The 25,402-nt window shown below is 25.7% G+C and overlaps 3 protein-coding genes across 5 annotated transcripts in view; 2 read left to right on the top strand and 1 right to left on the bottom strand.

Annotated features, from left to right (window-relative positions):
* The window catches only part of LOC100214886 (cytochrome b5 reductase 4), a 42,825-nt gene extending 27,297 nt beyond the window's left edge, over positions 1–15,528 (top strand). For both annotated transcript variants that reach the window (XM_065794007.1, XM_065794008.1), the window contains 8 exons: positions 958–1,080; positions 1,187–1,327; positions 2,555–2,701; positions 7,193–7,285; positions 7,832–7,886; positions 8,206–8,295; positions 11,201–11,443; positions 15,019–15,528. In XM_065794007.1, the coding sequence (XP_065650079.1) occupies positions 958–1,080; positions 1,187–1,327; positions 2,555–2,701; positions 7,193–7,285; positions 7,832–7,886; positions 8,206–8,295; positions 11,201–11,443; positions 15,019–15,073 (947 nt within the window). In that variant the 3' untranslated portion in view covers positions 15,074–15,528. The remainder of the gene's footprint in view (positions 1–957; positions 1,081–1,186; positions 1,328–2,554; positions 2,702–7,192; positions 7,286–7,831; positions 7,887–8,205; positions 8,296–11,200; positions 11,444–15,018) is intronic.
* Positions 15,529–20,053: 4,525 nt separating this feature from the next.
* On the top strand, positions 20,054–22,669 carry LOC136077812 (uncharacterized). 2 transcript variants are annotated; one of them, XM_065791969.1, is made up of 7 exons: positions 20,054–20,153; positions 20,266–20,448; positions 20,721–20,885; positions 21,308–21,556; positions 21,924–21,965; positions 22,195–22,496; positions 22,578–22,669. In XM_065791969.1, the coding sequence occupies exons 2-7, from the start codon at positions 20,373–20,375 to the stop codon at positions 22,596–22,598; spliced, it is 855 nt and encodes a 284-aa protein (XP_065648041.1). In that variant the 5' UTR covers positions 20,054–20,153; positions 20,266–20,372; the 3' UTR covers positions 22,599–22,669. The 2 variants fall into 2 exon arrangements, with proteins under 2 accessions (XP_065648041.1, XP_065648042.1); XM_065791970.1 differs by lacking the exon at positions 20,266–20,448.
* Positions 22,670–23,376: 707 nt separating this feature from the next.
* LOC136078845 (putative nuclease HARBI1) lies at positions 23,377–24,743 on the bottom strand. Its single transcript, XM_065794660.1, has 4 exons — positions 24,571–24,743; positions 24,157–24,435; positions 23,767–24,024; positions 23,377–23,556 (listed from the first exon to the last, which is right to left on the bottom strand). The coding sequence occupies exons 2-4, from the start codon at positions 24,274–24,276 to the stop codon at positions 23,377–23,379; spliced, it is 558 nt and encodes a 185-aa protein (XP_065650732.1). The 5' UTR covers positions 24,277–24,435; positions 24,571–24,743.
* Positions 24,744–25,402: the final 659 nt, after the last annotated feature.

Consider the following 25,402-nt stretch of genomic DNA (forward strand, 5'->3'; position numbering starts at 1 on the left):
TTATTTTTTAAATTACGTTTTTTTAACCTTAAAAAAATAACACAAGAATAATTTGAAATAATAATAAATTAGAATAATAACTTTCCATTTAATAAATGTTGACGTTATTACTTTGTTTCCTTTTCGAATGCGATTGCGAACATTCTAAACAACAGAATCGTTATAATAAGAGCTATAATAATAGCTATAATAGCTATAATAAGATTTATTTTCAAAGTTGTTAGGCTGTGCAACAAATATATTGTTGAAGAATTATTTAAATAGCAGAATACTTTATACGGAACTTAAAAAAGAATACAATGATGTCATTTGGTTGAATAATTTTCAGGCATTTAAGAAAATTTAGAATTATAAAAAAATAAGTCAAAGTTTATTATAAAAAAAATTTTTAATTTTTAAACAAATTTAAATATAGAAAATTTTAAAATAAAGCAATTTTTTTTTAAATTTATGCTGTTTGCTCATTTATTTTTCCTAATTTATTTAATTGAGTAGCTCATATATATATATATTTTTTAAATTATGTTGTTGGGTCATTTATATATAATTTAGTTAATTTATGTTGTTGAGTAGCTCAATTGTTAATTTTTTTAAATTTATGATGTTGGGTCATTTATATATATACTTTTTAATTTACGTTGTTGGGTAATTTATAGACTCATTTATATTTTTTGATTTAAATACAACCACAACTTTTTTTTTTTTTAAAAATCTGTAGACTTATAATCTTATATAAGCTTTATAGAGGTTTTTTTATTTAGGCAGGTTGTGTGGGTCCTTTTTTTTTCTTTAATTGTTGCATAAATTAGTTTAATTGTTGCATAAATTAGTTAACTCTTTCAAACATTTGATATTTATCTTTTGCTTGTCAAAGTTTTTTTTACAAATCAGTTTTATGCAGAGTTTAAATTCATTTCCCTAAAGTAATAATCAATAAAATATTTTATTTTTTACAAGTAAAGTCTGTATCAACAAGTAAAATTGAAATTGTACTTACCAAGAAAGAAAGAAATATAACATGGGTGAAGATTGGTCTTGAAAAGGCTGGCCATAATTCACTTAAAAATGTAAATGAAAAAGGTAATTTTTGACCAATCTTTTCAATGTTATTTAAGTAATTTATATACTCTAATAGTTTTTTTTTGCTTTTTTTTAAATTTAACGAATTAAACATATTTTTATTTAGAATTAAAGTTTCGAAACTGCCAGATTATTTCCATAGAAAAAGTTACTCATAACACAAAACTCATTAAACTTAAACTTCCAGATAATGTGCTTTATCAATGTGCTATAGGTCATCATGTTATTCTAAAAGAAGATATTGAAGGTATTTTATTTATTTTTAGTTTTTTCCAGGCTTTAGAACTTTTTTATGACTAAATTGTGGTATATAAGAAGTTATCAATTAAGGTTAATTATCCAGTAATAAGGTTAATTATCCAGTAATAAGGTTAATTATCCAGTAATAAGGTTTATTATCCAGTAATAAGGTTTATTATCCAGTAATAAGGTTTATTATCCAGTAATAAGGTTAATTATCCAGTAATAAGGTTAATTATCCAGTAATAAGGTTAATTATCCAGTAATAAGGTTAATTATCCAGTAATATCTAGATCAATAAAAGTTGTTACATCTTGATTAATTACAACATTCCAGTTGTAATTAAAATTAATTTTTTGGGATTTCTAATTATTCAATAATATTAATTAAAGCCAATTATATTGATAATTTTTTAAATTAAAATTCTTTTAATTGGAAAACATTTTAAAAAATTTACAGTATTTACATACTGAATTAATTTTTGAATTCATTTACATACTGAATTATTTTTGAATTCATTTACATACTGAATTAATTTTTGAATTCATTTCCATACTGAATTAATTTTTTAATTCATGTAATAATTTTACTAATTGAAAATCTTTTAATTGCAAAACACATGAAAATACTTTAAGTAATTAAATATTAATTTTTTTTTTATAATGTTAATAAGCATATTTTTTAATAATTTTTAATGAGTATTTGTAATAATATAAATTATAATAAAAATAATTTTTTTTTTGTTGATAATAAATAATACTAAAAATAACTTCTAAAAGTTACCTAAAGAAAAATTTTAATTTAAATTTTATTTAAGTAATATAATTTTTTATTTTGTATTATAAATTTGTTATATGTATTAGGCTGTTTATAATAAATGTTGAAATTGTTTTGTACCATTTTATTTGATATAATAAGTTTAAAAACTATATCTGTATGTATAAGTGTGTCTATATTAAATATATAGATACATAAAGATGTTATAAATATTCATTATAATTATTTTTTCAACTCTTATTATCTTAAAAACTATTTTTTTAGCTGTCATTCTTTTTGGTAGACTTTGTTACTTTACTGTTTTATAAAAGCAGCAATAACACAGAATAAAAGTTTTTTACATTGGAAAAAAAAGATTTTTTTTTTTTAATGTTCGCTTAAATGTTTGTTCATTCTTTAGACTGAAAATTTTAAATGCTTGTTCATTCTTTAGACCAAAAATATATTTTTTTTAAAGGTGTAGAAGTGCGTCGCAGTTACACTGCGGTTATCCCATCTTTGATTGTTGACGATAGTGCATCTGAAGAAGATGGAGTAATATATTTAATGGTGAAAAATTATCCTGATGGTGTTTTAAGTCCGCATATAACAACTCGAAAAGAAGGTTGTTGTTTAAAATATGCTTGTAAATTTATTATTAAGTAATGACAATAAAATTTGCTTACTTAGCATAAAATGTCATTGATAAAAACATACTGAACTAACTATATCTAGGGGCTTTTAATTAAATAATGAACGATAAATAAATAGACACATGAATAAATATACTTTATAAGAACAATATTTTACTAACAGTTTTTAATCACATGAGGACTTAGTACTTGGTGCTCTCAATAGTTAGAGAGAAAGGGGATTTCTAAAAGGTTTTAAAAATTTACTTAGTATCTCCATTACAGTTAGAGAAAATAAGAATTTCTTATGTGTAAATTAATAGCAAGATTAAAAATGATTTTAACTAAAATATTTTTTGCTATTGTCGATGTCTAAAACATAGGTACTGTCTCCCCAAATCTAACATTTATTTTATAAGCCCCCACAAATAGCAATCTACATAAATTAAAATTGTATTTTTCAACTAACTCAATGTGGACTGTAAATCCTTTTAGGAATCTTGTTCCTTTTTTTTGGTATCATATCATTTAATACAGGGTATAATATTAACATATAACATTTTTTTTGGACATCAGTATATATAGAAAGTTTGTTAGTTGTTATATATAGAAAATTTTTTAGTTGTTATATATAGAAAATTTGTTAGTTGTTATATATAGAAAATTTGTTAGTTGTTATATATAGAAAATTTGTTAGTTGTTATATATAGAAAATTTGTTAGTTGTTAAATTGAAACTTCTTAAATTGAATTGCATACATCTGAATCATTAAAGTTCTACAATATAAATCAGGTCTGAGGAAAAAACTCATTAATCAACTTACCTTCAAGATTCTAGACCCTCACTCTACAATGACAATCTTAGCAGTTCTAGACAATCCTGGACAATTTTCTAGACAATTCTAGCAGTTCTAGAATTTTCTCGACGAATGCTCAGCATTCAATATAAATCAAAAACTTTCTTGAAAACTTGCTAATTTTAAAGTATTGTTGTCACAGTTGCAAACAAAGTTTTTGAAACATAACCAATCTATAGCAAAATATATTTTTTTTTACTTATGTAAAAAACTGTTGTTTTATAGATAAAAACCTTTTTTTGTTGGTAATTTCACTAGATTTCTCTCAGTTTAAGCTTATTATTTACTATAGATAAATTTTTAATTTTTTCATAAGGTTTTTAAAATTTTGAAACTAAGTATTTTTTACTGATAAAAAAACAATTTCAAAACAATAGATGGAAAAGTGTATTATATATATATATGTATATATATATATGTGTATATATATATATATATATATATATATATATATATATATATATATATATATATATATATATATATATATATATATATATATACCAGGGTTAGTCAGAACATGCGGTTAATTGAAACATTAAACTTTTGTGCCAACTAACGTGCAGTTTATTATTACAAACAAGAAACGAAGGTTTCAAGAACTAAAATACATACTATTTTGTTGTTGGATAAAATAAACTGTGAAAATTAAGTTGCTGCTCAAGATTTTAGAGAATTGTACACATGAAAGTAACTTTTTGTGATTTTTGTATTATTAATTGTAATCATATATTATAAAAGATAATAAAATAGTTTGATAACATCTAAGTAGTATTTTTGTGGGCTTTCTTTTAATGTGCTTTTTATAGGGTTTTGTGCATGGGATACCTAAATTAAATTGTTTAAGAATGCACTGGTTTAATGGGGGTTTGTTGGAACGTTGTGATTGGGGTTTGTTGGAACGTTTTTGTTTTCAATTATAATTCTTCTATTATCGGTTATAGTTATTTTATAATTATCCATACTGGCATACTAAATTAGAGTTTAAATCAAGGATCTTATTCTTTAGCATGTGTTTTCATTTATTTTAATCTTGCTACCGCACGTCGTTGACAGCGGCGTTCTTTATTATTTTGAACACAAGCCGTTGTTTGCAGCTTTTTAATATCAATTGAATTCTTAAAAACGATGGTTTTCAACTCTTTACAAATCCATGTTTGTGAGTTTAAAACTTAAACATTTTAAATGTTTTTTTATTTAGTTTTTCAAAAAAGTTTGTTTAAATTTAAATTATTTTTTTAATATATGATATATAATATACTTGTGTTATATTAAAGTGCATTTTTTATTATTAAACATGCCGTATTTTAAACTTTCATATTATGTTTCAACTAACCCCAATGTCTGTTCCAACTAGCAATGGCAATGCCCAATGGCAGGGTTTGTTGGAACATTTTTTTACAGCTCTCTAATCAAAGATATATTAAAAACTGCATAACTAAATTTAATTATTATTAGTGAATATTGTGTGCTTTAGTAATTAGTATTAAGGCAATAAAAAAAATTTCAAAAAATATTTGCATTTTGGCCATAGGTTCACAAATAAAAAAAAATGTTCCAACTAACCCCGGTGTCCCCTACTGTATTTTTGAAATGTGTTTACATCAGTTGTTGAAAATGTGCACATAAAATTAAAAATTTTGTTCATTATTCATCTTAGAAATGAACAATTTTACACACATATACAAAAAATGTTTATCAAATTTATAGCACACTTACTTTCATTCGTAATTACAGTGTGAATGATTAAATGCATTGATGCATTGTTGTGTATGATATTTTATTTATTTATTAGCATCATAATTAATTATTTAAAATAGCAAACCCTATAATTTTTCAAAGTTTTTTCAGTAATTTAAAGTTAAAACAAAATTCATGCAATGGGTCGCAAAGCAGTTAGCTCTAAGCGGCAACAACTTGTAAAAAACTTATTTCAACTGCAATTTAAGATTGCTGATATTGCTAAACTTCCATAAAATTAGTCTATAATATTGCTGATAAAATTAAATTAAGTTTATCAATGAAAAATCAACCAGGTCAAAGATGTTGTAGGTGCACTAATTCTACAGAAGACTGCTATATAGTGACACTTGCTAAAAAAAATCGTACTGATTCAAGCAGAAAAATTGCTATGGAGATGAATGCTGCAAAAGAAAAAACCATTAGTGCAAGAACAGTTTGTCGTCATTTGTTAGAAAAAGGGTTGAATAGTTACACACAGAAAGGATGTTGTTATCAAAATAAGGCTCAGAAAAAGAAGAGACTCACTTGTAAAAACTCACTTGTTGATCGGACTCGAAATCAATAGCATCATGTGGTATTTAGCGGAGAATCACATTTTGAAGTCATAAGTAGAAAGAATCATAAGTTTGTATGTCGTCTTCATAATGAAAAAGATTTACTATTTAATTTTACAACAAGAGCACAAGCTGGTGGTGGAACTATTTCTGTATGGGGATGTTTTTTTGCAAATGGAATAGGTTTATTGAAGTTTTACAAAGGTTGTTTGAATGCTTTTTGTTATTTAGAAGTTATTGCTGAATTACCTGACTATATGGAAACTCTTTTTGATTCTGAGCTGAAGATTGTTATTTTATGTTTTTTTTTTTTTTTTTTTTTTTTTTTTTTAGATTATTAACCTCCCCAAGGCCCGAGGGGGGCCACTACAGTCGAGGAGGCTACTCATTTTTTTTTTTTTTTTTAAATGTTTTTTTAGTATTTTTTTTTAGTTGTTATTCGTGGTGCAACCCTCTCTCAACTCTTTAACTCCGAAACACGAACCTTGCCGACCAAGGCCGCTGCGCGGAGAAACTAAGTTGAGCGCGGTACTTCCAGGGACGTGGTGGGAGTCGAACTCCGAACCTCTCGCTTACAAAACGAGCGCTCTTACCACTACACCACTACCGCATGTGAGACAATGCACTGTGTCACAGCAAAAAAAACTCTGGAGTAGTTTGCAACAAAGAATATTTGGCTCCTAGAATGGCTACCCACTTCACTAGATGCTAATCTGATTTAAATAATCTTTGGTCAATTATTGACCAAAAACTCGAGAATTACAACATAAGCAACACAAATGACCTAAAGGATGCAATTCAAGGCAATTAGGACTTTTAAGACTTCAATTGATCTTTGCATTAAATTGGTAAATTCTGTTCCAGATCATATTTCTCAAATTTTTAGAGCTAAAAGATCTGACATTTCTTCATATTACAACAAGTTCTAATGTTGTTTTTTTTATCCAAAATTATTACTATTTGATATAATTTTGAGCAGCTTATTTTTCTGTATTATTCCTAAGTGAACTTTAAAACATGTTAACTTTAAATATATTTTCAATTTTCATTCATTTTTGTAAAAAGTAAAATGTTATTCTTCAGATAAAAAAATAATTATAACTTTTCATTCAACCCTGCATCAAATTTTTATCATTCAATTTTTATTTCACATTTGTGCTATAATTTTGACCAGTACTTTATATAGATGTATATGAATGTATGTATATATATGTGTGTGTGTGTGTGTGTGTGTGTGTGTGTGTGTGTGTGTGTGTGTGTGTGTGTGTGTGTGTGTGTGTGTGTGTATATCTTGATAAAATATATATTATTTTATATATTTCTTGTTTTAGGGGAATATTTATCTGTGAGTGAGAGCTTAGGAAGCTTTCCTAAACAGCATTTAAAACTTACATCATTAGTATATCTTATTGCTGCTGGTACAGGTAATTTCTTTTGTTTAACTGCTGGTGCTGCCCTATAGAACAGAAACTAACAATCTGTTAAAGTTAAGGACAAGCTGGATACTTCAAATTGGTTATTGAAATTCTGCTAAAATTGTATTACAATTCCAAATATAATTTGTAGTTATTGACAATCACATAGATTTTTTTATTTTAAAAATGTTTCTTTTAAAACTTAAATTTATATTATTGGTTAAGTTAAGTATTATTGATTAACTCTATTGGTAATATTGTATTATTATAATGTGGGATATTATATCCATAAAAGAGTTTATTTAGAAATTTAATTTTTGAGTAAAATTTTGTATAAAAAAGAAAAAATTAATTAAAAATTAATGTTTTTTCAATGCAAGCGAAAAATAATTCTTGACTATTGCTTACCTACCAGCTGGTCAATTTGACTTGATAGGGCTGTAGTAATAAGTTAATCTGTTGTAGGACAAAATGTAACGTATATAAATGTAACTATATATTTTTAATAAAATTGAGTATTTTTTATCAATGACTGCGATTTATATTTTATTATAGGGTTAACCCCAATGATTCGGTTGATAAACCATTTTTTAGTGCACACTAAAGATTGGTTAGTCTAGTTTTTTTACTTTATTTTTGTTATTTTTTTATTCTTTTTTTTTTTAATTCAAAGCTATTTTATACTTTAACTTATATTTAAATTTGAAATGTTAACAATATTTAATGTAATGTTTATATATTTATACAATTTATATATTTATATATGATGTTATTTATGGTATTGTTTATGGTATATATGGTATATTAACATGTTGTTATGTTACTTATGGTTTTATTTATGGTATATATAGTATATTAACATGTTATTATGGTTTATATATGGTAATATAAATGTCTTATTATTTGTTTATATATGACATTATTTTTAGTACGGTAAAACTATTGTTTGCTAACAGAACAGTTCAAGATATTTTATGGAAAGATCAAATTGACAGTGCTGTTTGTAGATTTCAAAAAAGGTTAGTTATATATATATAAATATATATATATGCATATATATATATGCATATATATATATATATATATATATATATATATATATATATATATATATATATATATATTAGGTTAGTTATATATATATAAATATATATATATGCATATATATATATATATATATATATATATATATATATATATATATATATATATGTATATGCATATATATATATATATATATATATATATATATATATATATATATATATATATATATATATATATATATATATATATATATATATATATATATATATATATATGGGGTCATCCATAAATTACGTCTTGCAATTTTTGACCCCCTCCTCTCAATCCACACGCCCCGCCCCCCCGCCCTCACCTAGTAATGCATCGTAACATTTAATTTACCAAACCTACCAATGTTAGCATGGCCGAGTGGATTCCACATCTGGTTGATTTTTTTGTTGCTGTACATTTGTGCACCAACTAGATAAAGTTAGACCATATAAAGTCAAAGCAGAGAACTTGCACTGCACATAAACTGTTACAACTGTTAAAACTTTTTTTTTTAAATGTTGCGTCACAAAATTGGAGACAATCACCACCCCCACCCCCACCCCCCCGCTCCTCCCTCGTAACAAATCGTCACAAAATCGCCTAATCGCCTAGCACATATTGATTTATATGCTAAGCTTCATAGTTTCACTTGAAGTTTTACAAGTATTTTTATGTTTTTTTGTCTGGATGGTCGTAATGAAAAATCTAATATTAAAAGGCGCCAAATAAAACAACGTAATCAATGACTTTAAAAAGAAAAAAAATAAATGATTATAAAACCATATAAATTGTGTTTAAAAAATGCACTTAATAACATTATCAAAGTTCTCAATTATGGATTTTTGATAATAGGTTTGTTTTTGGAATAAGCAAAAAAGGCTGGCTGCTATATTTATTTATACTTAATTGTTTTATTAAATTTTTAATGATTAATGCTCCCTGTTCTCAACATAGGTTCAAAAAATAATTTTTATTAGTAACTACAATAAAATTTTCTTTTATTGTAGTTGATAATAAATCGCTTGATTTTGTTTTCTTTTCTTTGTGTTAATAACTCCTTTAATAACTTCTCTTTCTTTCTTTTACCTCCAATGTTTTTCTGTCTCTCTCTTTAAAAAAAGCGCAAAATCAAATAAACAAAAACGTTGAAGTGCAAACTATAAACAGTTTTTTTATTAAAAAATTACCCTTTAGTTAAAAGTTTTTATTTCTTAACAAAAAATTATTTCTTATATTTTAATAAAGAAATAAGAAATACTTTAATAATAGGAATATAATGAGTAAACAAACTGCAAATGAAACAAAGGAAATTGATTGTTTACTTAATAATAGTAAAATTAATTATTTAAATAATAAAATCATTCACGCTTAAACTTTTTCTACTAAAGTCAAGAACTCGTTAATGAAAAATAAACTCATTGTGACGGTCATAAAGTACTTTGTAACATCTTGATAAGGCAATCTAAAGTTTTTTTTTTTCAAAAAGTATTTTTTTGAAAACTATGATAAAACTTAGTATCTTTACTTTTACTATTTTGAAACTTACTGAAAGAGAGTTTTTAGCTAAATTTTAAGCTAGGGGTGCTGCTACATCTCAGTCAATGTAGCAGCACTCCTAGCGGCGGCAGGTTTTAAGATAGTCGATGTATGTACCTACCTCTTTTAGCATGACATCATCAGTGTGGGTCTAATGCTGCATTTACATATGTATGTATATATGTATATATATATATATATATATATATATATATATATATATATATATATATATGTATATATATGTATATGTATATATATATATGTATATATATATATGTATATATATATATATGTATATATATATATATATATATATATATATATATATATATATATATATATACTTATCTTTTTAAATTAATTTTTTAACTACAAATTTTATTTTTATATTTAACTTTTAATTTTTCATCCTTTAACTGTTAATTACACGAAAACTACTTAACAGATTTTTGTAATTTTTTGACACAATGAAGCTAATTGCATTATTTATTTCAATAATTTTTTACATTTTTTATCGGATGCTTAGATAGAAACCGAATATCTTTGCGAGTACTTGACATCATCTGCTGGATCTTGCTTTGAGTTACTTTTTTGTGGCGGTTATCCATTTTTTCTTAAAATCTTTTTTATTTATAGCTAATATCTTGCTTTTTAATAAGATTCCTTTTATAATTGACCAATAACTTTCAATAATTCATTGCTCAGGACAATTTGGAGGATTCCTTAGGAAAAAATTTTACACTACTTACACTATTCACTTGGTGAATAGCCAAATCAGGCCAAAATATTGTGGACTTTTATAAATACATGCTTTTAATAAATAGCAAAAGGCATTTCTTTAAGCATTCTTTTATATAAATTTTTTTATATAAATTTTTTTATATAAATCTGCGTTCAAAGTTTTACAAGTAATGTATGGTGTACTTTTTAAACCACAAGAGCAGATTACTTGCCAAATAAGGAACACATTTTTGCCAATATATTGCCTGAAATATTTGCCTGAAATAGAAGCAAATATTTCAGTTTTAATTACTTGATTTTTTTGGCAACTACTATCTTATTTTTAACTGATAAAAATATTGCTGCCCTTTTTTTCGATTTATTATTTGTTTACTTATTTTAATCCGATAGCAATGATAGCCAATACTTATTACCATTACAATCAAACAACGACACATTAGCTTCCATGTGCAAAAAAATAAAAAATTTTGTCAAGTAGTTTTTGAGTAGTTAAAGATTAAAAGGTGCTGAATTTCATTGTGTACAACTGATAAATTTTAAACTTTTTTTTATTATATCATTTACCAGATTCTTTGCTACTTATGTGCTAAGTGAACCCACTGTTAATTGGTCTGGTCTATGTGGAAAAATAAATGAAGAAATGCTGAGGATTTTTTTAAACGAGATGATAGAACCGCCAAAGATTCCCCTAACTTTAGAACCTGATGAAGGATGTTCAGAACCTAAAAAGCAAATAATTCCTTTTCTTTTGGATAAAGAATGTTTAATTGCAATATGTGGACCAGATAGTTTTACTAATCTAATGAAGAGGTTTTCCTTATTTTCTGTACTTTAAGTATTTACATTTTATATTTTCTGTACTTTAAGTATTTACATTTTATATTTATTTTCTGTACTTTAAGTATTTACATTTTATATTTATTTTCTGTACTTTAAGTATTTACATTTTATATTTATTTTCTGTACTTTAAGTATTTACATTTTATATTTATTTTCTGTACTTTAAGTATTTACATTTTATATTTATTTTCTGTACTTTAAGTATTTACATTTTATATTTATTTTCTGTACTTTAAGTATTTACATTTTATATTTTCTGTACTTTAAGTATTTACATTTTATATTTTCTGTACTTTAAGTATTTACATTTTATATTTTCTGTACTTTAAGTATTTACATTTTATATTTTCGGTACTTTAAGTATTTACATTTTATATTTTCTGTACTTTAAGTATTTACATTTTATATTTTCTGTACTTTAAGTATTTACATTTTATATTTTCTGTACTTTAAGTATTTACATTTTATATTTTCTGTACTTTAAGTACTTACATTTTATATTTATTTTCTGTACTTTAAGTATTTACATTTTATATTTATTTTCTGTACTTTAAGTATTTACATTTTATATTTATTTTCTGTACTTTAAGTATTTACATTTTATATTTATTTTCTGTACTTTAAGTATTTACATTTTATATTTATTTTCTGTACTTTAAGTATTTACATTTTATATTTATTTTCTGTACTTTAAGTATTTACATTTTATATTTATTTTCTGTACTTTAAGTATTTACATTTTATATTTATTTTCTGTACTTTAAGTATTTACATTTTATATTTATTTTCTGTACTTTAAGTATTTACATTTTATATTTATTTTCTGTACTTTAAGTATTTACATTTTATATTTATTTTCTGTACTTTAAGTATTTACATTTTATATTTATTTTCTGTACTTTAAGTATTTACATTTTATATTTATTTTCTGTACTTTAAGTATTTACATTTTATATTTTCTGTAGTTTAAGTATTTACATTTTATATTTTCTGTACTTTAAGTATTTACATTTTATATTTTCTGTACTTTAAGTATTTACATTTTATATTTTCTGTACTTTAAGTATTTACATTTTATATTTATTTTATATTTTATATTTATTTTATATTTTATATTTATTTTATATTTTATATTTATTTTACATTTTATATTTGGAGATCTTTGCTATTCTTTTATTTATTATTCATTTAAATTATTATAATTTTTATTTATATACTTAAAGATATTTTAATACAAATAAAAATTAAAAACATTAAAAAAAGTAATTAAGATATAAATAGTTAATACAAAATATCTTTGCAATAGTATAAATAAATATTGAAAAAAAGAAACACATCACCCTAATGTCACATAATAAAAGTGTGATCTAACTCTACACTAGATTTGTTCACGAGATGGTTTTGTAAATTTCTGATAAAAGTATAATCCATAGATCATACATTCAATTTTTTTTTTAAACATTCAGTTTTATTTTTAGACATTTAGTTTTATTTTTTAACATTCAGTTTTCTTTTTAAACATTCAGTTTTATTTTTAAACATTCAGTTTTATTTTTAAACATTCAAATAAATAAGTATCATATTTTTAATTTTATTTTTAAATCTTTTTTTTATTTTTTTTTGAGTCAATTTAAGTAATGTTAGTTTACATAACGTTATGAGATAAAGAGAAACGTTCACATCTTTTAGCTTTTCTTTTTCTAGAATTTTTTTTTAGAAATGGGAGATGATATGTATGTATGTATTTTGCCATAAAGAATTATTTTACAAAATTAGACTTTTACAAAATGTATAAACACGGCTGGGGCAAGAAGAAGACAAATTCAGTCTTATCGCCAAGCCCCTTAAAGATAAAGTATATAAAGCATTGGTTATTGTAGATTTGGTGCATTGAAATTATGTTATATATTTTTGTTGGTTGCCCACCTCAGACAGGTTTCAAAAATAGTTTCTAGCATATTCAATCATTCTTTATGCGATGTCATCCAAAAACAGCTTTTAGTATGCTTTAACACATTTTTAAACATTTCCAACCACTTGAGAAAAATCTATTCATCAAATTGCTGCTACATAAACTTTCAATACTATTTGTGAGTGCTTCTATCAGACGTCTATTTGTGAGTGCTTCTATCAGACGTCTATTTCTATCCAAAAGGAAGTATAAAGAGTAGAATTATATATCCAGTTTCATTTATTTCAGATTCATTGAAAATATTAATGCTTAAAAAATTAAGTTCTTTCTCATTCTCCAGATGTTTACCCACTTGCCTTATCTCTTTTCCAGACAAATTTTTTGATTTTAATGAATGCAAGAAACACCATCAACTTATTTCTCTATGCAGCAGCTTTGTTTGTTTAGGCTAAAAAATTTAAAAAATGACTGGCCTTCTTGACTATAGTGGTCCCCCTCAGCCTTGGGAAGGTGAATGCTATAAAAAAAGCTTCTAGTATGGGGTTTTTGTAAACTAATTTCAGGTATCAGTTTTTAAACCTTATAAAAAAAAATTTTCATGCGAACTTTTTCTCCTTGTTTAATTGCTGGCCTGTTAACTCAAAAATTCCAATAAAGTCCAATTAACTCAAAAATTCCAATAAAGTCATAAAAATTGATTATCCAAATCTTTTACATGTTTAATAAATTTAATACTTTAAGATTTCAGTGGTGTACACTGGATTTGTAGATGTTTGAGTTTTGACACTTGCAGGCATAGTGCAAACTCCAAACTTTTGTATGTTTACGCTTATATCAAAAAAGAATGTTTTGCAATGAATTGGGGTGATTGGAGCTTGGGAACAAAAAACCCCCAATTTTTGGGCCCACCCAGCCCTTAATGTGGGAGCAATGAGTTTATAAAATATTTTCTGTACTACTTTTATCTAAATTCATATTTGTCAACAAATTTCAAGTTTCATGCAATAATCTCTTAGTGTTCAGTGTTAATGACCCTGCAATGTTTACAGCCCCCTCAAATTGAGGGGGGTTAAAACTTTATATGGTCATAGTTTTTGAAGAATAAAAGACTATTGCATGAAATTTGAAATTTGTTGATGAATACAAATTTATATAAAAATAGTAAAGAAAATATTTTATAAACTCGTTGCTCCTTCGTTAAGGGCCGGGTGGGCCCAAAAATTAGGGTTTTTTTTGTTCCCAAGCTCCAATCACCCCAATTCTTTGCAAAACATTATTTTTTGATATAAGCATAAACATACAAAAGTTTTGAGTTTGCACAATGTCTGTAAGTGTCAAAATTCAAATATCTAAAAATCCAGTGTACACCACGGATTTTATCACAAATAAAAAGTTAATAATATAAATAAAAATTAACTATAATTCGAGAATTCTTTGAATTTAGAGTAAGCGATGATTACATGAATTAAAATTTAAGGTGGTAAATCAATTAAAATAAATATGTTAATATATTGTTTTTAATTAATAAATAAAATGATTAATAAAATAAATAAAATGATTAGTTTTACAATTAAATAACTTAAAAATTTTGTTTATCAATATTATTTTTAATTTTTATCTTTGTTTTATTTAGCTTGATACTTAGTATTGGGGTGCAAGAGCAACAAATACACTGTTTTATTGGATGAAAAGATTTGCGATGGATCTTGCGACTATTTGATTGAATGAAAAGATTTGCGATGGATCTTGCGACTATTTGATTGAATGAAAAGATTTGCAATGGATCTTGCGACTATTTGATTGGATGAAAAGATTTGCAATGGATCTTGCGACTATTTAATTGGGTGAAAAGATTTGCAATGGATTTTGTTAAATGATTTTTAAACTAGATCTGTTTGAACTTTTGAAAAATGAATTTTTTTAAGAATTTTGTAAATATTATCATGAGTTTCATGAGTTGGATATTTTATTACAAAGTAAAAATTGTTTTTTGTGTGTTTTTTGTAAGACTAGTTTTAATGTTATCTGATATTCACATTGTTAATCTTGTGCGCCAAATATTTTTGTTTTTAAAAAGTATTTTGTTGTAATATGCTGTAATGTATATGAATAGTTTAACGCTTCGTTGAATTCAACAAAGAAATTTAATCTTTCCTCTTCTCTCTACTCCTGAGTTCTTAATTATGGGTGCTTTTGTTTAGGATAACTTTCGAGTTTTTATTGTGATTCCTTTAATTCTTGGTTTTGAGTTTTTATTATAATTCAGTGTTGATAATTCTAGTGTTTTTGGTTGATTAACAATTTAGTTATATTTTTTCAAAATATATATTCAGTATTTTTATGGCATTTTTCTATCAATCAGATAGAAACATAATCAATGTTTTATAACTTTTCGATTTCAAACAACTTTAGGTTAAAATTTATGAACCCTTCACAAAAGGTCTTTAAACCGACTCCTCCTTTAAAAGGAAGTTTTCCTCTAGATCACGATGGCGAATGCAAAGAGTTTATGAAAAAATTTATGAGCTGCTTAAAAGAAAACAAACAAGAGAATTACCATTGCCGCCTGCAATCCAAAGAATACTTGGAATGTCGTATGAAAAAAGGATTGATGGCTGTTGAAGATTTTTCGAGATTGGGTTTAAAAGATCTGTAAAAACTGTTTTTACGTTTGCTTTTTTTTTTTTTTTCTTTTGCTACTATTTACTCGTATCAGTGAGTGTGATTGAGAAGTGATTAAACAAGATAGTTATACCCAATTGCATATTGTAAAGCCACAAAAAAAATAATTTAATTTGTTAATAATTTTATATTAGTTTAGATCTTTATTACTTTTTGTTACAATTTTTTCATAATTGTCAAAATAGGTACCAGGTTATCGCAGCTAAATCTTTATTTTTTTATTATACTTATAATACTCTACCGCTTTTATTTTAATTACTAAAACCGTAAAAATCCTAATTCCGGATGGTTTATAACTTAAATCATCATAACTTGAGGTTAAAGCCATGCCTGAAGTATAAAACTTGCTCGCTAGCAGTTATAAATGATGGCTAAATGCTGAGTAACTTTGTTAACTAGCTGATACTGGCTGGTCATTAAAGTTGCTGGCTTCTGGCTAAGCAAGTTGCTTGAACTAAGGAATGTAAAGTTTTTGACAACAACAAAAAAAATTAAGACAAAATTATCTTTTTTTTCAATTATTTGAAAATCATCTAAAGCTAAGTTATCATAAATAAAGAGAGTCATGTTCATGTTGGAAGAACTTGAATTACTTTTTCAAATTTAATCGAGTTGTTGAAAAATTACGCAAGTAGACATCATTATACTATTGGTTACCATAAAGTCTTTAAATGAGTTTTAATATAGTTTTTAACAACACATTAAAAGCTTCATTTGTACGTAGCTATTAATAAAAAAAGATGCAGTTGATTAAGTAATTCTAATCGGTTTGATGATAAAAAGGAATAGCCGCATTTTCAAATAATGAAACCTTTTTACATTGCTGCTGACGTGGTATAATACTATGCAATACTTGTATTTAAATCAATTTAAAATTAAATCTTTTATTTTGTTTAATTTATATTTTGATGATATGTTTTTTAAAAGCATTTTATTTATATGTTAAAAAAGTAAAATTGTTCAAAATTTCTGTTATTTGTGCAATATTTCTTCTATTTTAGTATGTTATTTTAGATAACAAAGTAGGAAAAGATTTTTCTTTTTTTAAAATAACGTACTAAAACAGGAGAATTTGGTATTTCAGCTACATATGTATATTATTTTTTTAGATATATTCCCAAAAAGTACAAAACTATAATTGTCAACTAAAATAAACTTATTAAATTCAAACTTCAGAAAAAGACATGATCATCAATTTTTAATAAGTTTTTAATGACTTTATTATGTACGGATATTTAGGAGCTTGGCAATAAGACTAATTTTGTCTTCTTCTTGCCCCCGCCTTTTGTATATTTTACAACGGCAAATTTAGCAAAATAAAAAATCATAAAAATTAAAAACCAACCACTGTATTAAAGAATGTCTTTATGTAATAAAAAAAAACAAAAGTTTATGACGAAATTAAATTTGAAAAAAAAAATTAATTTGATAATTATTAAATAAAAACAAGAATAATTTGAACAATATTATAATACTGTTTGAAAAATACAAATGATCTTGTAGACTTTAGTCACTTACAAAAACTTAATTTTCTTCGTTATTCTTCGACAAATTTGAAGTCCGCATCATTTGATTATTTATTCACGAAAAAAGAGTTAAATTAACTTTTGCTCCGAACTTTTGAATGAAATTTGATTGTCAGACGAACTTATTAATTAATTAAAGATAATATTTTAAATCCCCTAAATAATTGGACAGGTTGCTCAAAATTTATATGGTCATAGTTTTTGAACAATAAGAGATTATTGCTTGGCATTAGAGACTTGTTAACGAACTTAAATTTAGTTTAAAATGTTAAAAGAATGTATATAAAGGTTATAAACTCGTCACTTTCAAGCTAATGACACGAAAGGGAAGTTAACATTTTCGAGGTTTATTGTTAACAGTCTCCAATTATCGCAATAAGACATGTACCAGAAAAAATCTGCGCGGACATTTTAAAGGATATTTTTTCTAACTATTGTATTTCGATATTGAATGTTATATATATTTTGAAAGTACATATATTAATATTCTTAAATTTCACTTAAGAAAGTTTGTGAAGTTTTGTACGTGAGAACGCAAGCACTTTGCGTTTTACACTCGACATCAGGTTTTGCATGGTTTTCGGCTGGACTTTCTTGGTAGCTCTAATCCATTTTTTTTTGAAACCTTTAATGTTTCTGGCTTCTTTTACATTAAATCTTAGTTTTCTTTTGACAAGAGCCCAATATCTTTCAATAGGACGTAGTTCGGGACAATTTGGTGGATTGCAGTATTTTTCAACGAAATCTACTTTATGTTCTCTAAGCCATTTTAAAGTTGTATCAGAGTAGTGGCATGATGCTAAATTGGGCCAAAATAACGGGTTATCCGTGTGTGTTCTTAAAAACGGCAAAAGACGTTTCTTGAGGCATTTTATGTATATTTTGGTGTTAATTGTTCCCGTAGTCACAAAACAAGAGCTTCTTTCACCACATTCACAAATTACTTGCCAAACTAAGAATTTTTTAGCAAATTTTTGCATTCCAATGCATTTATAATTGGAACTCAGTTTCTTGCAATTAATTGCTGAGTAATATTGGTGTCCTGGAGATGAAGGTGTCCTGGAAGAGATCGGAAATATGCAGCACAATAAGTTTCATCGTCAATAATCAAACAAGATTTTTAGGCAGATTTTTAAAGAGCAACTTTGAACAACGACATTTTTTTGCTTTTCTTCACGACGAGGAACTTTTTTCTTTTTGTAAGATTTATAACCACAATTTCTCTTCACTCTTTGTATAGTGGAAGCATTTGTTTTGAATTTATTCGCTAAAGTTCGAACAGAAATCTCCGGTTTTCTGTCTAAGGCATCTTTCACTTTTTTACCAAGATCTCGTCTAACAAAACATTTTTTTCTTCCACTTCCTGATTTCTTTTTGATTGTACCAGTGTCCTTAAAATCGGTTCATAACGCTCTGCACTGTTCTCAAAGCAACCTGCAACTCTTTAGAAATTGTTTTGTTTGATACACCAGGATTTTCAACGAAAAAATGCAAAATTTTTTCTCGCTTCTTATCTTGATTTGATGACATTTTATTAAAACTAATTGTTTAAATAACAGAGTTGTTTAAATTTTTGAATAACACTAATACAATGACATTTTAAAACAATTAGCTATTTAAAATGATGCACGGTTTCCGTAAACACCACATCAGAATACGCGCTGATTTTTTCTGGTAGATGTCTTACTTTTGAAAAGCTTTACATAAACATGAATATATAATTGTTTGGAGTTTGCTTCATGTCGTTACATAAAGTTAAATTCTTAAACAAAAACAAAAAGCTTGCTACTGGCCTGATTTTAAATATGTGATTGAAACCCGGTTGTTTAAATATTGTGATTTGCACTTTTGTTAACTTTTTTACTTTAAATTTTTGAAAATTTAAAGTAAAAAAAGTAACAAAAATTTACTGAATTAAAAAGAACTTGATGTTATTTCATCTGCATGATAAAATAACATCAGATACTTTTCTTCACAATCGACCATACAATTTTAAATTTGAAAGTGTGCTTTTGTGAACCATCTTACTAAATTCACTTTATTAAATAAATTAAAATAAGCAGTTGTTGTGGTTACGAAAAATTTTAAATTTTTTTTAAGTTAATTACTTTTACTTTTGCTTTTTCAACTTTAATTTTTTTTTTTTTAATTAATCTTGATGTTATTTAAATCAGTTGTTTAAAAGTTTTTTTAAAAGACTGTCTGGGGCCAATGCTATAAACATAAAAAACGAAGTTTTTTCCGTAAAACACGAAGTTTTTACCGTAAAAAGCGAAGAAAAAAAAAGTCCATTGCTATAAACATTCAAAAAATACCGTTTTTGAGAAAACTTCGCTATTAAATCCAATGCTTTAAACGAACAAGGGAATCCCTTTTTCAGATAAAAAATGCGTTTTTTCGAAAAAAAAATTCAGATAGATTTTTTATCTCTATTTTAGATATTTTCTTCGTGAGTTTTAGCGGCCATTCTTGGAACAACGTTAGCACTTCAAAATCATTGAACATTCTCTGTTTGTGTTTTTATGTAGATATTTTACAGATAAAACTGAAAAGGATTTTGGTAATTAAACTAATTTAATTTAATTAAACTAATTTAATATAAGTAATTAAACTAATTACTTAAAATCTGCATTTAATCGATTATTCAGTTCCTTGTTGTTTTTCCTTGTTAGGTTTTTGATAGTAATTTTGGTTAAACAAATTTTTCATGTTTGACTAAAGAAAAGTATATATAGTCGACAATTATGCCATATAATACACAAATACACAACAAAATAAAATGCTGTCTAAAGAACTTAAAATGTTACTAGCAATAAAGATCACAGAAAACAAAGAGGTTCTTCTTGGGAAGCTTAGTATGTTTTAATTAGCAAACTATTTAAATAAAAATATGTATAATTACATTATATTATATATATATATATATATATATATATATATATATATATATATATATATATATATATATATATATATATATATATATATATATATATATATAATATAGGTAAGCTTTTTTAGGTATGATTCTAATTATAAAATAATATATTATTATAGAATATTTAGTATTTTACTATATAAAACTATATTATACTATATATTGATTATTTATTTACTCTACTTTTAGGTCCATCTATTACTATGAGGCATAGAAATAGAATTTGGGAAGACATAATGTCACATTTAAATAGTTTAGGGGCAAAAGTTGAAGATTTCAACCAGCTGCGTAATAGAGAGTGGGATTATTTGCGAAGAGCTACAATGCAAAAATTTGCTAAAAGTCTAAAAACAGGTATAGTTTTGTTATATATATATTTATATGTGTGTGTATGTGTGTGTGTGATGTGTGTGTGTGTGTGTGTGTGTGTGTGTGTGTGTGTGTTTATACACACACACATATATGCGGTAGTGGTGTAGTGGTAAAGCGCTCGCTTCATAGGCGAGAGGTTCCGAGTTCGATCCCCACCACGTCCCTGGTAGTACCGCGCTCAACTTGTTTCTCCGCGCAGCGGCCTTGTTCCCTACGGTTCGTGTTTCGGAGTTATAGAGTTGAGAGAGGGTTATAACCACTAATAAGTAGCCTTCCTCATCTGTAGTGGCCTTCTCGGCCTTGAGGAGGTGAATAACAAAAAAAAAAAAAAAAAAAAAAAAAAAATATAATTAAATATTTTTGTATATATAATATATACAAATATATATATACATTTTTTAAAGGTGCTGCAGGGAGACAACTAACAGAATTAGATAATGTTGTCTTAGACATTCTTGACAGGAAGTCAATAAATGTATCTGGAATCAATGTTTCTGATTTTAATATCTCTTTTTGTATGACAGATGATGCATTGTCATCCACTCCCAACCAACTTTCTACTCCCACTGCCACCCTTTCTTCATCAAGTAAAGAAGTAAACTTTACTTTGAAACAATCTTCTGATACAGCTTCTTTTATTTCATCTATGTCTGGTATATTTTTCTTTATTGGTTAAGACTAGTTGTATTATAAGATATATATATATATATATATATATATATATATATATATATATATATATATATATATACATATATATACATATATATATATATATATATATATATATATATATATATATATATATATATATATATATATATACATATATATATATATATACATATATATATATATATATACACATATATATACATATATATATGCATATATATATAGATATATATATACATATATTGTATAGTTTATAGAGTTCTATTTTATTCTTATATAAATTCTATACAAATTAATTGTTTATATTAGATGCAAGAATTGATTGTATGTTCTCCCCTTATTTAGACAATACCACTCTTGTTGGTGATAGTCGTCAGATACTTCAAGGTAATGCAATTTATAAATTGTTTTTTTTTTAAATCTCAGTTGTTTAATTTAGTTAATTGTAGGTTTTAGACTTATAATTATATAACAGACAACATCAATTTGTGCTTAATTTTTTAAAACTAGTATTTCCAAAACCATCAAAAACTTCTTATTTTTAAAGGAATCTAAACCACCTTTCTTATTATTTTAGTTAACTGATCTTGTTTTGACACCTAGAATTAAATTTTAGATTCAATTCAAAATAAACCATCAATGGGGGCATTAAAAAATTTAAAAAGAAAACAAGCTAGAAAAAGTCTCTTGGTAGATGGAAGTTTTAAAAAATTGAAAGTAAGTGTTTTAGGGTTAGAAAAAGAAAGATTAGAAAAAGAACAAGAGTTAAGAGTTAAACTTTTGAAATTGGACGTTGCCCTCAGGCAACAGCAAATTCGAAAAGAAAAGGCTTTAACAATATATTACACAACAGCAACAAAGCTAATGCATGAGAAAATGCAACCTTCAAACCAGCAACATTTTGTAAATACAGACACGGTATTTTATTTTTTATTTTTTAAATTAATTTGTAGTAATATTTAGTATAACTTTATCATTAAAATTTTTTTTTTGTTTTAGGAGGAAATTCTCTTGCATTAAGAGAAAAGCTACATCATAATTTTATGTTAAATTTTGAAAATTATTGTATAAAAATATATACTATATTTAAACATTTGTCTTGTATAACCATGACCAATTGCATTTTTTTAGTAACAATAAAAAAATAACTCCAATCTGAAATTGTTATTGTTATTTCATTTTTTTATCACCATTGCCTGACAGTAATAAATTCTGTAAAACTTCACACAAACATTAAGACCAATGCTGTTGCGATGTGAAATAGATACAAGCATTACAACTATAAAGTTAACAAATCTCCTATTATTTTTTAAGCGTGCTCTATAAAAAAACAAAATATACATACTTAAAAACAAATATAAACATATATTTTTATGGTCTAATTTTTTATAAAAATTTCTTGCATTTATTAAAAAATCATTGTGTAAATTTTTTTCCAATTTTAATTCAACTAATTTAGACACAAATCTATGATCCATGTCTAAACAATTTTGATAGATCCTATGCTCTAGAACAAATTGTTTATGAATTTTTAAACAATATTTTTAAGTAAAGTAGTTAAGTAGCTGTAATCGTCTATTCAAAGCTCTATCATTCTGATTTTCTTGAGCTAGATTTTCATCAGCTTGTTCTTCTTCGCGTTCTTCAAAGTCATTACCGTTGTCTCCATGTCGAATACACAAGTTATGGATAACAAATCCACACATGATAAGCTTGGAGGCATCTTCGACCTTATGCAAACGAATTCCAGTTTTCAAAGCATTAAACCTGTTTTTGACAATTCCAAAACATCGCTCAATTATGTTTCTAGTTTTTCATGTGCTATGTTGAAACGTTTTTGAGCTCCGTCTGGATCACCGGGAAAAGGTGGAATTAACCATTCTCGATATGGGTACGCAGAGTCAGCCAAAATTACAGCTCCATTAAATGGAAGCTCTCCAATTTCAAACTTCTTCCATAGGTTGCAATTTCTTAGAACCTAATAGCAGTAAAGTCACAATATTTAAATTTACTGTAAGTTACATTATAATACATTATATTAGTTAGTCTAAGCTACATTAAAATTAGCAATCATAATAGTTCAAATAGTATGTTCAAATATGAACATTCCGAAGAGTGTCACGTACTAGTTGAATAGCCGGCATTAGTGCACTAACAGTTGTAAAATATAACTTAGTGACAGACTTACATGTGCATCATGCCACCTTCCTGGACTGTTGGTCGATGCATAAAATATGGATGTGTCGGGTCCACATACTGCCATTGCATTTATGCTATGGACATGATGGCGATTGATTAGAGCATCTTCATCTGCTTGAGGAGGGTTAGAAAGGAGTATATGAGATCCATCCAGGACACCACATACGCACGGAAAACCTCCGATTTCCATGAACTTCTGTGGAAGAGTGGAGCAATCATTGGGCCACTTTATGATCTCTTGTCGAATCTAATCTTATAGGATAACAATTTTTATCTTTACTAAACTTAGTTTTTAATTTACTTACTAAAATAAAAATAATAAGCAACTTTATATGACAACGTAAAACTTTCAATAGTTTTATTAACTTAATACACTAACATTGAAAATAGCTTCTCCTACACTGTGTATAATACGATAAATTGTGTTGGTAGAGATTCCATGACAGTCTCTGAGAACATGAAAAAAAACATTTGTGCCAATAAAATGAAGAAATACCATTATCTGGAAACGTACTGAAATGCTTTTATTTCGCTTAGTATAATGTTGCAAATCATCTTTAAGCCTAGTTTCTAAAAAATCTAATACAGCTCTTGGGACTCGATACTGCTCTCGAAAAACGTTGTCAGAAACATCTTCGTTAAAAGAGCGACCATTAAACTAAAATGAAATTGAAAAACAAAACAAAAATATAATTTCTGTGCATATTTAGTATGATTTCTGATTTTGTTCGATAACAAATCATTAAAAAAACATCAAAATTTAGTAATTTTAAGTAATGCTTTAAACTCCAACCTCTCGAGGCAATCAGTGGCGAAGCTCATTTTCTGCAACTTCGAAATCTAAATCTTCATCCGAAAAAATTAAATCCATGTTCCTATTTTAATTTTACACAGTTTTTTTAAACACCAAATACTAGAATGTAAAAATATTTATAAAAATAGAATAGACAGCACAGCCTACTTAATAACTAATAAAATTTATTTAGTAGGCCTACTTAATAAAATTTTTTAAAAAAATTGTTGTTATCAATGACGTATTACGGATATAAAAAGTGCGTGAATTTAAGTGACGTATACGTTTTATGCTTTATAGCAATGGCCGAAAAAAATACAAATAGCGATAAATTCTTCGAGTTTACGCATTTTTTTACGTGTAAATAATTTACTTTAAAAATTGCGTTTTTACGAAAGATTTTTTTTCTCGAAAAAAACTTCGAATTGTTTATAGCATTGGCCCCTGGTTTATTGTTCTTGCTTTGGAAATGGCTCTACATTTTGCAATTTTGTTATAAGTTTTGTATTTTGGCTTCTTTTATTCAGCGTGGTTGTTGTTAAAAACCAAGTTAATCAAAATAAAAGTTATTTCTGGAAATGACTGACTAGAATAATTGTTAGATAATAGAATAATAAAAGAATAATTGCAGTCTGGAATAGACTAATTGAAATTAGCTCATTCCAGACAACAGTTTTATGAATAGCTATTAATAATCAAAGAAAAAAAAAATTAATTTTTATTGCTGTTAGAGTGGTTATTACGACTAGGGCTGACTAGGGCCGTCCCAAACGGGGGTATAGGGTATCCTCCTCCCCCAAAGCTGTTATATGTGCATTTGAAATAGCACATT

This window comes from Hydra vulgaris, chromosome 03 (genome assembly GCF_038396675.1).
Source record: "Hydra vulgaris chromosome 03, alternate assembly HydraT2T_AEP".
In the NCBI taxonomy this organism is placed as follows: domain Eukaryota; kingdom Metazoa; phylum Cnidaria; class Hydrozoa; order Anthoathecata; family Hydridae; genus Hydra; species Hydra vulgaris.

Bases quoted from the DNA above. Each gene is read 5' to 3' on its own strand.
- LOC136077812 (XM_065791969.1), top strand. From the start codon at position 20,373: ATGCTGTCTAAAGAACTTAAAATGTTACTAGCAATAAAGATCACAGAA. The intron at 21,966-22,194 runs GTAATGCAATTT...ATTAAATTTTAG, and splicing joins TAGTCGTCAGATACTTCAAG to ATTCAATTCAAAATAAACCA. The intron at 22,497-22,577 runs GTATTTTATTTT...TTTTTGTTTTAG, and splicing joins ATTTTGTAAATACAGACACG to GAGGAAATTCTCTTGCATTA.
- LOC136078845 (XM_065794660.1), bottom strand. From the start codon at position 24,276: ATGGTATTTCTTCATTTTATTGGCACAAATGTTTTTTTTCATGTTCTC. The intron at 24,025-24,156 runs GTTAGTGTATTA...CTATAAGATTAG, and splicing joins TAGGAGAAGCTATTTTCAAT to ATTCGACAAGAGATCATAAA. The intron at 23,557-23,766 runs GTAAGTCTGTCA...TACTGCTATTAG, and splicing joins GAAGGTGGCATGATGCACAT to GTTCTAAGAAATTGCAACCT.